This window comes from Dama dama, chromosome 1, assembly GCF_033118175.1.
Source record: "Dama dama isolate Ldn47 chromosome 1, ASM3311817v1, whole genome shotgun sequence".
NCBI classification, from domain to species: Eukaryota; Metazoa; Chordata; class Mammalia; order Artiodactyla; family Cervidae; genus Dama; species Dama dama.
The window spans coordinates 62,650,413-62,666,321 of NC_083681.1; the positions used below are offsets into that span (position 1 = coordinate 62,650,413).

Genomic DNA, 15,909 nt, shown 5'->3' on the forward strand with positions numbered 1-15,909 from the left:
GGTGATGGTTTGAGAAGAGAGGAGGTGTGAATTAGGACAGTGGGAGTATGAATAAATTTGAAAAATGTATATGCTGTTTTAAATTTTACAGATTCTTTTACCTAGTCCTTTAGATAATTTTCAGAGTATGCTGCATCAGTAAAACCCATTTCAAAAATGAAAATACTAAGGCTTGGGTAAATTACTTGGTGGGATTGCTAGGTGTCTAAAGTGTTTAAAATCTAGCTCTCTCTAGATGATTTTCATTGTTTGAAGCCATGCATCCTTACCAGACTCAGATTTGTCTTCCCAGAACTTTCTGCATAGTAGCACTATAGCAAAACATTCTAATGAAATATACCCTTAAATTTACCCATGACCCCATGCTCTTTTTATATTGGATTCCCAGTAGATGGTCAAGAAGTTGTTATTGTTATTATTTTTTAGTGCCCTAGAGGTTTGAAAAAGAGGTGTAGCACAGGATTAGCTCAATTGTAAGGCCTGCTGCATTGAAAAATCAGTAGTTTTTTTTTTAACACTAGCACCCTGTTTTCCCTTTTGGATATATATTTCATCAAAGGCATTTTCTTCCTGTACCAATCGGTACTCTGAGGAAGTAAGTGATTGTTTTTGGAGTATAGGTTTTCTACTCTGACCTTCTTCAACCCTGGGGTATATTCTTGCTCAATAGCCTGGTGAGGTGGCATGGCCTTTCCTGGTTAACTTTTCAGTTTTCATATATCCAGAAAGTGGAAACAACCCAAATATCCATCATCTGATGAATGGATAAGTAAGTTTGGTATACCCATACAATGGAACATCATTCTGCAATAAAAAATAATTGAAGTGCTGGTACATGTTGCAACATGGTTGAACCTCAAATGAAAGAAGCTTGCCGTAAGAGCACATGTTGTACCATTCCATTTGTATATGTCCAGAACAGGCAGATCTAAAGAGACAAAGGAGATTTGTGGTGGTCTAGGGATGGAGAAGTTTGGAAAAAATGGGGAGTGACTGGTAATGGATAAAGGACTTCTTTTCATGGTGATGAAAATGTTCTAAAATTGATTGGGGTTGTATAATTCTGTGAATATACTAAAAGCCATTGAATTGTACCATTTGAACAGATAAACTATATGGTATGTGAATTATGTCTTAATAAAGCTTATTTTTAGAAATATCTTCTGTATCACCTACCTCAAGGAAGACTGTTCTAATTTTATTATTTTTATCTTTATTGAGTTTACCATTTATTTACCTTTTCCAAGTTTGTGCTGCTTTTCTCTGGTGTCTTCCTATTGTCAAAAGTAGAGCGAAGCATGTAGCTGTACATTTGTATATAGAGGAAATGGCAATCCACTCCAGTATTATTGCCTGGAAAATCCCACGGACAGAGGAGCCTGGCAGACTACAGTCCATGGGGTTGCAAGAGTCGGACATGACTTAGTGACTAAACCACCACCACCAGAGGAGTTTCATCAAGAGAAGCCTGGATAGCTGTAGCTCTCATTTTTATTGAGTGACATCCCCGACAGAATCATCAGAATCTGGCCCTTAGTTTTGTCATTTCAGAAATTACTTGATCAGTGTCCTGAACTTAACGAGACCTGGGTTGTTCCTGTCACTAAACTCTCAAGAAACTGAAATATATCAACATTATGCTAGTTTTTTTAAATTAACTTTAGTGAGAAATATTAGGCAGGCTAAAGAATCAAGTTGGCCTAACTGTTGTATTATCTGTATTTGAAAAAATAGGTTAGGAGCCGTATCATGGTCACCACTTTCTTGATGGCCTTGAAATCATCGCATGATCATAGCCCAATGGCATTTGCCAGGATAACTCAGGGCATCTTTCTCTTATAAGAATATATAACTGTTCCTCGAACTTGACATATTGAGTTCCTGAACTGAGACATCCTTTTTCCCAACAGGGCTAGGTTTCTCTGCCAGTAGTTGAATTTTCAACTTAAAGTAAATAAAAATGAAATAAAGTAAAATGTTCAATTAATAGTCATCTTTTCTGAGTGACAGTATGTCACCATGTTCTTATTTGAACTATCTACTGCTAACATTCTTTTTGAGTTCTCTAGCAAAAGACCCACAGACCATTCAGAGTTTAGTTTACCCACTGAAAAACATTTTTTTTTTTTAGCTTACCCACTTTACCTAGATTTTATATCAGTATTTCAAGGCTTTAGAAAAGTAAAAAGGAAAAAAAAAAAAAAAGAAAAGTAAAAAGGACTTGGTTTTAATGAATATTGATGTTTTATTAGTCACATAGCAAAAAAGGAAACATGGCATTTTATGCATAGCCTTTCTTACCGTATAACCTAAAATTTTGAGTTTGTTTGTGGATTTGACACTTGCCTTCTAATTGTGTTAGTATTTATAGAGTGGTGAAGTGGTTTAGTTACACTCTCCACCCAGTGGACGTGTTTAATGTGTGCCTTGCCTGTCTACAGAAGTACACATGATGTCTGTTCCCTGCTATATCCTTAGCACACCACTCACATTACAGATGCTCAGAAGGGAGTTAAGGTGGATAAGAAAAGAAGTGGAAGAATTTCCTTTAGGTGTAGAACACAAGGTTTATTTTGAGAGTCATCCATAAATGAGACTTTCTGCTGTGGTCATTTATATTCAAAAGTATATTTAGCCCAGAGAAATAATTTGAGGGCCAGTTAAGATATATTCAGAAAACTAAGCTTTATTCATTAAGTGACAGATGGATATATTATTCTTTGGTGAACAGTTTGATTTTTAAAGTTTATTGTATAGTAAGACTGGCTGGCCGAGCTCTGATATCTCTGACAGTTTCATCTAGATTGTAAATGCTTGAAGGTGTTGCTTCCTCACTTTTTCACATCTAATGATACATATAGAAAATGTAACATTTTGTGGTATGCCCTGGTAAACTGGAGAGAATTTGAGTACATTTGACTCAGACTTGGTGAAGAAATGTATTGCATTTTCTTTATGATATTTATGTTTTACAAAGTAAAATACAAAAGCTTTCGGGAAGATGGCTGTGGCAGCCTTGGAATTGTGCCATTCGGATCCACTTCAAGAGAACCTGCTGTGAAGAGCAGTTAACTGACAACCTCCACCTGTTGTGCCTTTTAGATAACGTGTCAGTGCTGGGCAGAGGCCCATTCTTCTGGGCTGCTCCCAGCCAATGACCAAACATACTGGGGGCCTTAGAGCTACGCTGCTCTAGTTTGATGGGGACCTACTCTAGCAGATGATTTTTGCTTAGAGACTCCCCACTGACCTGCCAAGACTTCTTTTAACAGCACTGCCATCGAGTAGAAGTTCTAATTCTTCCTTTGCCCCCTTTCACAGCTGTCAGGAACCGCTCGAGGTCTGAGGCTCTGTTCACCTACTCCTGCTTCATCTCTCTCTGTATCCTTCAGAGACATTTTCTCCCCAAGAAATTTTTTGCACATCTCATCTGCTTCTCAGGATTTTAAACTGATGCAGTAATACATAATGAGTTTGTATAAAACTTGCAATTAAAATTCTTGTTTAAAAATGAGACATTTGAGTTTGCTTCCCTAAATATAACTCTTTTGAATCTTAGATTTTGTGTTTGAAGTGGTTTATTACAATTTGTAATCAAGATTTTTAAAAGATAACTCTGTATTCTTAGCACGGTCAAAGTGGCTCACTCACTAAATGGTAGTAAATGGCAGAAAGAATTCATCACTCTTTGTCCAGTTGACAGAACTCTTTTCTTAATTGTTGACCAAATTTCAAGAAATTTTTGTCTCTTTAAGTTGTACATCCTAAATACTATCATTTTGTTAGTTTTCTTGCATTACCAAATACAATGTTGAAATTTTCTACAGTCGTCCATTTCAAGTCCTGTGAATTTTTTGTATTAATTATTTCAAAATAACCATGAAGCCCTTACACACAGCTATAGCTCTATTAGTCTTACTGGCAAGTCTTTAGGATTCAGATTAATATATGATTAACTATTACTAGTGAATCTCATTTACTCCGTACTTTTTGAAACTAGCTGCCTTTTGCTTTGAACCTTTTGAAGTATAGGTTAGTATATACTTTATAAACTCTTGTGCTCTTTTCTCTTTCTGCCTAGACTTTTATTCTTCTGATGCCTAGTTCATATCCACATTTCACACTGATGCTTTGTTTCCTTTGTGTGAATCAACCTGTGTTGGCATGACTTACTTAAGAAATGTTTATTGAGTGCATATCTTCTGCTATGTTCTGTGTATAAAATAGTGAACAAAAAAGGATAAAATCTTGTGAATATGATAATAAATATAGTTTAAGGTAAGCCTTTTCTTTCTGTAGTACAGTTTAGCATTTGATTATATAATTTACGTGTATACATCTACACAGTTAGAGTTAAGTAGTCAAAAGAGTGAAGGCTTTTTATAACTATGTTTTAAGGTTCTTTTATTCCTCTTAGCATCTCCCCATGACACTTACTTGTTTTTAACAAGTACTGTAGATTAAGAATGTACTGAATCTTAAATATTAATTATAGCAGAGATACTCAGGAGTAGAGTCAATAGATTCCAAATCTATGGTAGCGAACAATTTATTATCTTTATTATCCTCCCTACAGAAGAACTGTAGGGAGGAGATGGAATCGTCTTTCCATTGGGTTTAACTGTTGAGTCTAGGGCTTTGGTTCTCGACTTTTGTCATGTATTAGAATCAGCTGGAGAGGTTTAAAAACCACTGATGCCTTTGTCCCATCCTCAGAGTTTCTGATTTAATTGGTATGGGTGTGGCCAGCACAAAAATTGTAATGTGCAGCCAAGATTGAGAACCACTGCATTAGGAGATACGACAATCAGCACTCTTAAGTTTAAAAAAAAAAATTGGCAGAAGGATTTTTGTAACTGTATTAAGTAAGCATACTGAGAGATCCCGGGAACAGTGCCACCTCAGTAGTCATGAGGACCCATGTTGTTCATCGAAGGAGTCCCGGCTGGTCAAGTCTGGGAAACTTAGCACATCAGAGTAAGTCATTACAGTCATGAACTGTAACCCAGTGAGTAAAACAGGAATTCATTATACTTACATAGGTAAATAAATGGATAAATTGAAATTGGATTCCAGCCTGAAAGTGAAGCCCCACAAAAAACTTCATTACAAAGGGGAAAGAAGAAACTTGATAGCGAAGAAATCTGTCAGATACCATGTTAATCAAGTAATCAAAGTGAATATTATCAATAGTGCTGCAAATCAGTTTTGTACCACCTGATAGCATATAATGAGGAAGAAAAACCATCACTTAAAACATTTCTCCCAAAGATTTAGAACCTGGATCTAATGATAAGATGATGTCAGATAGACCCATACTAAGGGATATTCTACAGATAACTGGCCTGTAATATCTTATGCCAGGGTCATAGAAATAGAGGAAACACTTGAGGGATTCTTCCATATTGGAAAAGACTTAAAGAGATATGACAGCTAAATGCAGTACATGATTCAGAATTGGGTTCTTTTGCCATGAAGGACATTACCTGTGCAATTGGCCCAACTTGCCATCTAAGGCTTAGCTGGTGAAAGTGTGTCACTATTTGTTTCCTGACTTTGATGATTGTATTGTGATTATTAGAGTAATATTGTATGTGGACAGGGAGGCATGGCGTGCTGCGATTCATGGGGTTGCAAAGAGTCGGACATGACTGAGCGACTGAACTGAACTGAATCTTGTATGTAGGAAATACAAAGCATGCCATTATTTGGCAAATTACTCTCAAGTGGACTAGGAAAAAGTATGTATTGTACTGTTTTTATAACTTCTCTGTACCATTGAAATTGTTCAGGATAACCATGATTGTATGACTTTGGAATTAGAGAACTGTATGTGAAACTTTGTCTTAGAATGTCAGTTTTCTTATGGGAAAGTCATGGAAGTAGCAATATAATTTATCTGAGAATTGTTATCTTTCATGGAATACATTTTCCAGATAATCAAAGCTCTTTATGTGCTAAAATGCGTTTTAACTTTTTGATGTTCTCTGTATTTTTCTGCCCTTTAAGGCAGAATACAGTGAACTTGGTCGTGTCTGTTTTGGAGAACAGATAACCCAGTTTTATTATGATCTTCTGAAGTAGTACCTTGGTCTAGATCCATGGTTAGTCTTTGGGGCTTTGTTTTGTTTGGTTTGAGTCTTATCTTTCACTGTCTGGTTTTCAGTTCTGCTGATGTCATGGTATTTAATGTGTGTATTTAATAATCTGTCAGTTCTCTTTCTAGTGTGTTACTTCTGCTGTAGTCTCAAAAAACAAGATCTGTGCTTTTCCTTTTTTTTTTTTTTTTTACAGTCATGTTAATAAAACTTAGATTAAGTGTAGTTATTTCATCATAGCAATGTTGTACTCCTGTTGTTTAGTTGCTAAGTTGTGTCCAACTCTTTGTGACCCATGGACTGTAGCCTGCCAGGCTCCTCTGTCCATGGGATTTTCTAGGCAAGAATACTGGAGTGGGTTGCCATTTCCTTTTCCAGGGGATCTTCCCTACTCAGGGATCAAACCTGGATCTCCTTCAGGCAAGTTCTTTACTGCTGAGCCACCAAGGAAGCTCCCCATTGTACTCATAGCATCCCTTTAAGTTTAATTCAGGATTATTGTTAGGTTTGAAAGAGTTCTGAAAAATGATGAATTACTGTGAATAGATGATTTCTCTCTGATTTTATGAGCTTTTCTTTGAATATCAGATGAATTGGATAATTTTACAATCATTTTTTAAATTTTTTGAATTTCAGAGCTCCAGAGATTATATTGGGGTTGCCGTTTTGTGAAGCCATAGACATGTGGTCACTGGGATGCGTGATTGCAGAGTTATTCCTTGGATGGCCTCTCTACCCGGGAGCCTTGGAGTATGACCAGGTAACAACAGAACTGTTACATAATCCAGTGGAGTTGGTAGAATGTAAAGAAAGACAGTAGACTTATAGGAATGCATTTCCCCAGGCATACAATACATGTGAAGTTCTTGTTAGAATAAAATGGCAAAACCTGGGATCTTACGGAATTGAAATTCAAGATCTCAAAACAGGATTTGATTTTTAAAGTGTTTTCATAAACAAAGTTGTAATTTCATAAACAAAGTTGTAATCCACATACCTGAAAACCAGTTTTGTAAACCTCTTGGGAGAATGTTTTTTAGTCCCAATTTTTATATTGTAGGTATATACACAAAGGGCTGGACTGTGTCCATTTAAATAATAGTGCTTTGCCTGGGTGACAGATTTTGGTGATGGATGAAATGTCAGCCTGTCCCAAGAAATAAAAGGCATCATAACTACTGGTCTTGAGCCAGCACCTTTTGTTGATCTTAAATAACTCAGTCACCTGACCCCTCTTTAGTATTTTTCACTGTTCTTGATGGTGCTAAAAGTCTAGCTTAAGATTATTTGAAATGATTCTCCATAGAATCTAGCGAGTCACCTCATTACACACTTTTCATGGTGGTTTTCAGGTATGTTCATTAGTCTTTCTAAGCTACTAGACAATATTGTTTGCTATTCTCTTGGTTTTTATTACCAGGATTGTCGTTTGAAGTACTTGTCTTCTTCACTTTTTGAAAAGGTTTTATAGCATGCCTCCCTTATTAGAGAGAGATATATACTTAACTCATATTTTAGTGAAAAATATTAGTCAGAATTAACAAGGGTTACATAAATTTTGTTTGGCTTATATTTTTATTTAAATGATATACTATTTAACTTTTAGATATGAAAAAATAGGAAGGTAGAACATTTTAAAAGCACGTATAGATACTGTAGCAAGATATCTGATTTCTAGGGTTTAGCTTTCTACGTAAAAGGGGATATGAGAGGTAGTTAATTTAGTGACTTAAATGTTGCTGAGATGACTCAAAAAATCATTTAATATTAATTATTAGATGTTATTGTTAACTTTAATCTCATCCTCTTTCAAAGACTTTCTACCCATGAAACTTCTTTTAGGCCAGGTTTTTTTTTTTTTTTTTTTTTAATACTCTTACTTTCCCTCTCCCTGTTCAACATACCTCTTAAAAGACCATTTCTGTAAAAATTTCCATAGATTTTTACCTTCCTTCATCTTTTAACCCAATCATTAACTTTGATTCAGATGCCAAGCTAACTAGTTTTGAAAGAATTAATGATCTGGTTGAAAAGTCCCATAATGCCTTAGCTGCTGAAGTACTGAGGAACCTGTCAAATGCTGGAAATACACCTTTGGCTTTGTGGACCAATTTATGGCATGCATGCTACTCTGGAACAGGACACCATCTAGTGGAAGTACAAAGGTCGATTTGCTATTTTACTCCGAATTTGGACCTTATAGTTAGTCTTGGACAACTCATGTTGATACTGAAAAGGAACCTATAAATTCAGTTTTTCTAAAATCTATAATAAAGTAAAAAAAACCAAAAGTGAGAAAAAAATTGTTATCTGATCCAGATTAACAATATTTTCAGAATGTGTATCATTTTAATTCCAAAAGGTCATAATAATTGAAAAAAGTTATTAGCATACAGCATCAATAGTTACACAGTTTTCAACCCAGTATTTTAAAAGTTATTTTCCAAAATAAATGTATGCAAACCAATAGGAATGATGATTTTGTTGTTGTTGTTCCAGTCTTAGACTTCATACTCATTTTCAAATATGATGCTTGCTTGGTTTTGATAAATGTCTGTTTTTAGGGCTATCCTGAAATATAAGGGCTATCCCTTGTCTTCCTAATTTGAAGTTTTATTTTTTATTCATTTTTTATCCTAAATTGGTTTTGGACTCTGAAATGCATTTTTGCATTAAAATGTTCACGTGAGTGGCATTTTTTTGTTTTTTGGTTGTTTTTTTTACTTTATTTATGTGGTTGAATTTCATAAAATTTCCTCAGTTCCCTGGATTATGATCATCTGATCAGGATGTTGAAAGGGCATGTCTCTCTCTGTTACCTGTTTCGTGTTCTAGGCATCAGCTACTGTGATATACTTGGATACCCAATTGGGGCATTGTTGCTATTTTATTTTTTTAACTTATTTTTTGCCTTTCAGTGGCAGTGCAGTGGGCAGTAGTAGTGACATTACTGATTAATACTTGCTGAATTCTTTTATGTGCCAGAAACTGTCAACACTTTAACTCATTTAATATTTACAACAACCCTATGAAGTTTTATAGATGAGGAAGCCAAGGAGTGGGGAAGGTTAATGACTTGCAGGTCTGATAACAGGTAGTCTGAGTCCAGCAGCTGTGCTGTTAGCGGTAGACTGCCTCTGCACTGCGTCGTGGGTAATGATACTTCGAAGGCAGTGAGAGGCCAGCGGACCCTGCTGCAGTCTGCCCTCACTCCCTGGCACCGGCCCTCTTCCAGACTCCACCTCCACCCTCACTGCCAATCTGTTCTCACTCAAAGAGGGTTTTCACGGTCTTTATATTAGTTTCTCAAATTCGTCAACCTCCACTGGTATTCTGTCTCCAGGTTTGAGTTCCAGGGAAGGAGCCAGCAGCCTCTGCTGGTTTATCATTTTTCCTTGTGATAACATTTTGTACAAATATTTCTCTTTCAAATTGTATGTTGTACTAGATATTCTTCTTCTGTTTTGCTTTTAATAATAACATTGCTTTTAACAACAGGAGTGTTCTTATATCACAAATATATCAGTATTTATTATAAAGAGCAGAAGCCCAGCCAATTAATTTGGAAATGCAATTCATCACAAACACAGAAATTCTATATTTTATATCCCTTGCAACAGCTTCAAAATATTATAAATCAAAGTTGATAGAACCAAAAAAAGGGAAACAAAACCATAATCATAAGTAGAGATTTACAGTGCATTTCTTTCTGTAATTGATAGAGAAAGTAGATAGAAAAAAAATCGGTAAGAATATGAATGATTTGAACACATGATTAACCAAGCTGATCTACTGATACAGGCATAGAGCACTACGCCCAATACTGCATGCAAAAGTGCAGGTTACATTTATTTTAAGTGCATGTGAAACATTTAGAAAAATAAAAACTTCTATGAAAAGTGTTGTAATATCTGTTTCTTAACCCTTGTTGATATGTCTTTCATGTAATCTTTATTTAACATTCTAACCGATAGTTTTTTTCCAGAAGAGGTGAAAGAGAGTTAACAGTATACCTATAGTTATATACATCAAGGCCAAATTTGAGTCACTAGGAAAAACTATTCAGATTATTTTAATTCTTTATTATGAACTTTCTGTTCTGTTCCTTTGATCATCTGTGTCATCTCGTAAAGTCTTTCCAAGGCAATTACTTCTTTGAATTTTGGATTCTACAACTTGCTACTGACCATGTTGAGAATTTTTTGCATTATATTTTTCTCATATGCCTTTATTTCTGTTCGTACACAATTGTATATACTGTGTTTGTATAGAGATGGCTGCCTCATGAATTGGTACTGTGCTTTGGAATCTTCCCTGTCTTTATTGTAGGCATACTGTCTCACTGGTGCTATATGTACTGAGTTTGACTTACATTTACTGGGAAAATGTCAGTATCGTTCAGGAAATTAAATAATGTTTTTATGGATGAATGGCAGTATTTACTTGATAAATGTTGATTGGTCTTGCAGAATGTTTGTTAGAGTTTAGATAGAACCATATCCATAATGGCTAAAAGCCTGGATTTATATTCAAATTTTATTATACTTGGTAATATCAAATTATATCTTACGTAAGAAAAATAGAGCTCCCTATTTCCATTCCAGGGTGGGGTGAGAATCTTTAAGGAATTCTATTTCGTCAAGCTATTCAGGTCTCAAAGAGGCTTTCTCAAGTAGGCTCAAATAAGAGTTCATTTATTTATGTGTGGTGGTGGTTTAGTCACTAAGTTGTGTCCGACTCTTGTGACCCCATGGACTACAGCTGCCAGGCTCCTCTGTCCATGGGATTCTCCAGGCAAGAATACTGGATTGGTTTGATATTTCCTTCTCCAGGGGATCTTCTCAACCAGGGATTGAACCCTAGTCTCCTGCATTGCAGGAGAGTTCTTTACCAGCTGAGTTGTGAGGGAAGCCCCATTTATGTGTGGACTATCACATAAATTCAAGAATGAGCTTTACTCTGCCTGGATTTTGTGAAGTCTGGAGTTGAAGGTGGTTTTGGATTCACGGCAACACTTAGAAGAATTAGTAGGCATTGGTAGAATTTCTCTTTGGTGCTAGATCATGAGTCTAATTTAGCTGCTCTGTAAGTGCTTTTATCTGTTCTGATTCTAACTTGCTACTCAGATTTTTTGCTTACTCTGGTTATGTTAGCATAGGCATCAGACTCTAGCTCTGCTTTTTGCCCTTCAGCTCATCCTTCAATGGTGTCTGGAGTTTCTTAGTTTATGTTTCTGACATTGTAAATCTGATTTGCTTAGCTTAATTCTAGTTGAGTTCACAAGGCAAACTGCTTCTAAGTCTATCCCTGCCCTTCATCCGCTGCGGATGGGAGGGGCAGATGGGTGGGACAAGTTCTCGCTGAAAATGACTGGCAGGCATTAGGACCAGAAATTAACTTGCAGGTTCATTTGCTGTTTTTTCAGTGCTCTCTCTACTTCTAAGGTGTGTTAACTGCTCTATTGGGTTCTTTTAGCACTTTGTTTTCCTCTTTATAATGGCACTTCCTAGTTTAATTGCAGATTATGGGCTTAACTATTTATCTATTTTACTGAATTAATGCTGTTGAAGAGTGACACCATATTTTACTAATCTGCATGTCTTTATCATAGTAAATGCCCTGTGTATGTTTGTTGAAATTGATATGTTGACCACCTTCCCTACTTTGAGAGACTCTGATGCAGCATCTGGGTACTTTTCATTTTCTCTTTCTATAAAACACGGAACTCAGGCACTTGGAATGCTGAGTGAGGGAAAGGCACTGCACTTTAATGAAGTGAAACTAATTTGTAAGGTGAAGATTTTAATGATCATTTCATGTAAAATTGGGGATACAAATATACATGAACATAGACTGTTGTCAGGAGGCACATATTTTAGCAGGGAAAACTGACATGTAAAAATAATTGTTTCGTATTTATAAATGCATTAAAATTGCTATATTCCAGGTGTGGTGGTAGCACAGAAGAAGACGATTGCCTGTGTTTCGTTAGGGATAGCTTTACAAAGGACAATTTCTTGAATTGAGTCTTGAAGAAGGAACAGTAAAAGATTAGCACATTGGCTTAGTGAAGTGGCTTGGCAGTGAAGAGGGAGAGGGACAGGGTCGTGATAAGTAGGAGTTAGAGAGCAATCTCAGCAAGACAAACTGGAGCATGCCAGGTTCAGCAGGTGCTGGAGGAGGTTGGAATAACGGAATGTGTGAAGAGCTGGGAAGAGATAAAGCGGGGCGGGGGGACTTGTATGCCGATTAGAGATTTGGAATCCAACCTGTAGGCAATAAAGTAATTTTATACCGGGGAGTAACAGTCAGATTTATATTTTACCAAAATGGCTGTTAGCAATTTCTTGTTCTTGGCAATGTGAATAATGAATCGGGGGTGAGTGGATGGGGTTGGGGACTGCATGGACTGTAGCCCACCAGGCTTCTCTGTCCATAGGATTCTCCAGGCAAGAATACTGGAGTGGGTTGCCCTTTCCTTCTCCAGGGGATCTTCCCGACCCAGGGATCCAGCGTGTGTCTCCTGCATTGGCAGGCAGATTCTCTACCACTGAGCCACCAGAGAAGCCCATTAGGGAAGCATGTAGACTAATTAGGAGGCTGTAGACTGTGAGACTGTATAACTAGAATTGAAGAAGACCTGAAGAGGAATGGAGAGGAGGGAGAGTTATGAAAAATACAAATGAGATAAAATTGTTAAGAGTTTTGGTTGTTGGGAAGAGGGTGATGTGGGAGAGGTACTTGTCAGGCATCAATTTCAGGTTTCTGATTCAGGCATTGTGATAGTGATCATCAAAGGGGAAATACCTGAGGTTTTAAGAGGTTTAAGAAAAATCCATTTAGGATGTATTCACTTTGAGGTACTGTGAAGGGCCTTCCAGATGGAGAGTTTCACTTAAGCAGTTAGGTCTCCAGAGCTAGAGATAAATATTTAGACATAGAATTAGAGATAAAGCTATGGAGGAAGGCAACTAAAGAGTGCCAAAAAGTAAGAAGACAACTAGAAAAGAATAATGTGGAAATGAAAGGAACAGTTTTTTAAGTGAAAAGATAATAGCTAATAGTGTTAAAGTAAGAAGGTTTAATATTCAACTACTAAATGTTCAGTTAATGACAGGACATCACTTACCTTCATATCGTTTTGTGAGAGTGATAGATTTCCAATTGATGTGTGTTGAGCTTAGAATGAAAAGGAAACTATAGATTATTATTTTAAGACTTACTCAATTAAATGTTTCAAGTAGTTAGAATTTTTTTGTTTTTAGGCTGGAAGATATTAAACATTTTTGTAGGTTGAGGGCAAAAATCTCGTAGAGAAGAAGAAATAGAAGATGCAGGAGAGGATAGAGTAGTTGTCTTCTAGGTTTAAAGAAAGAACCCTATGTTTTCAAACACAATTTCAAGGGCTTAGGCCTCTGTTTATTTCCTGTGCTGCCCAGTTGTTGAGTTGGGGAACAGATATTTGAGGGGGAACAGTTATTTTAGGGCCAACTATGCAGAGTTGCAAAGAATGGCAAGGGGAGATAAGAAAGCCTTCCTCAGCGATCAATGCAAAGAAATAGAGGAAAACAACAGAATGGGAAAGGCTAGAGACCTCTTCAAGAAAATTAGAGGTACCAAGGGAACATTTCAGGCAAAGATGGGTTCGATAAGGAACAGAAATGGTATGGACCTAACAGAAGCAGAAGATACTAAGAAGAGGTGGCAAGAATACACAGAAGAACTGTACAAAAAAGATCTTCATGACCCAGATAATCACGATGGTGTGATCACTCTCCTAGAGCCAGACATCCTGGAATGTGAAGTCAGGGGGGCCTTAGAAAGCATCACTACGAACAAAGCTAGGGGAGGTGATGGAATTCCAGTTGAGCTATTTCAAATCCTGAAAGATGATGCTGTGAAAGTGCTGCACCCAATATGCCAGCAAATTTGGAAAACTCAGCAGTGGCCACAGGACTGGAAAAGGTCAGTTTTTATTCCCATCCCAAAGAAAGGCAATGCCAAAGAATGCTCAAACTACTGCACAAGTGTACTCATCTCACACGCTAGCAAAGTAATGTTCAAAATTCTCCAAGCCAGGCTTCAGCAATACGTGAGCTGTGAACTTCCAGATGTTCAAACCGGTTTTAGAAAAGGCAGAGGAACCAGAGATCAAATTGCCAACATCCGCTGGATCATTGAAAAAGCAAGAGAGTTCCAGAAAAACTTTGGCTTTATTGACTAAGCCAAAGCCTTTGACTGTGTGGATCACAATAACCTGTGGAAAATTCTGAAAGAGATGGGAATACCAGACCACCTGACCCACCTCTTGAGAAACCTATATGCAGGTCAGGAAGCAACAGTTAGAACTGGACATGGACCAACAGACTGGTTCCAAATAGGAAAAAGAGTACGTCAAGGCTGTATATTGTCACCCTGCTTATTTAGCTTATATGCAGAGTACATCATGAGAAACGCTGGGCTGGAAGAAGCACAAGCTGGAATCAAGATTGCCAGGAGAAATATCAATAACCTCAGATAAGCAGATGACACCACCCTTATGGCAGAAAGTGAAGAGGAACTAAAAATCCTCTTGATGAAAGTGAAAGAGGAGAGTGAAAAAGTTGGCTTAAAGCTCAACATTCAGAAAACTAAGATCATGGCATCTGGTCCCATCACTTCATGGGAAATAGATGGGGAAATAGTGGAAGCAGTGTCAGACTTTATTTTTTGGTCTCCAAAACCACTGCAGATGGTGATTGCAGCCATGAAATTAAAAGACACTAGCTCCTTGGAAGGAAAGTTATGACCAACCTAGATAGCATATTAAAAAATAGAGACATTACTTTGCCAGCAAAGGTCCGTCTAGTCAAGGCTGTGGTTTTTCCAGTAGTCATGTATGGATGTGAGAGTTGGACTAAAAAGAAAGCTGAACACTGAAAAATTGATGCTTTTGAACTGTGGTGCTGGAGAAGACTCTTGAGAGTCCCTTGGACTGCAAGGAGATCCAACCAGTCCATCCTAAAGGAGATCAGTTCTGAATATTCATTGGAAGGACTGATTCTGAAGCTGAAACTCCGGTAGTTTGGCCACCTCATGCGAAGAGTTGACTCACTGGAAAAGACCCTGATGCTGGGAGGAATTGGGGGCAGGAGGAGAAGGGGACGACAGAGGATGAGATGGCTGGATGGCATAACCGACTCGATGGACATGAGTTTGAGTAAACTCCGGGAGTTGGTGATGGACAGGGAGGCCTGTCATGCTGCGATTCATGGGGTCGCAAAGAGTCGGACACGACCGAATGACTGAACTGAAAGGAATGATGTACCAGACACTGTCATGGGTGTATATGTAAGGAAACAGAACAAAGTCCTTCCTACTTCTACTGCAGAATTGATAAGGAAATACAAGGTAAATGTGCAGAATGTCAGATGGTAAAAAGCACTGTGGAGAAAAATAACAACAGAGAAGGGGAGGTAGGGGTACTGAAGAGGGGACAGATTGTCCTTATTTATTGGTGGGTCATGGAAGGCCTCATGAATGAAGAGGTGACATTTGAGCTGAGAGCTGAAGGTAGTGAAACACAGCCATACAGGTGCATGGGGGAAGAGTGTTCAAACAGAATGATGTTAACTTCAGAGGCCCTGAGGCTGGGGCTTTTCAGTGTCCTCCTGAGAGAGCTCATCCGTGCTTGTGTCTCTTTCCCTACTGACCCAAGCATACGTATGTCATGAGGTAGACGCATGCGTGCCCTCCAGTGTTCCCATAGTCCTGATTTACCCAGTCAGGTTAACTTGTCACTGAGTCAAGTAGCTGTCAATTTCCTGTGTAG

At 37.6% G+C, this 15,909-nt stretch overlaps 1 protein-coding gene across 5 annotated transcripts in view; it reads left to right on the forward strand.

The window, feature by feature from the left end:
* Positions 1-15,909, forward strand: part of HIPK3 (homeodomain interacting protein kinase 3) — an 84,134-nt gene that overhangs the window by 49,966 nt on the left and 18,259 nt on the right. For all 5 annotated transcript variants that reach the window (XM_061151590.1, XM_061151608.1, XM_061151616.1 and 2 more), the window contains exon 3: positions 6,735-6,858. In XM_061151590.1, coding sequence (XP_061007573.1) covers positions 6,735-6,858 — 124 coding nt within the window. The remainder of the gene's footprint in view (positions 1-6,734; positions 6,859-15,909) is intronic.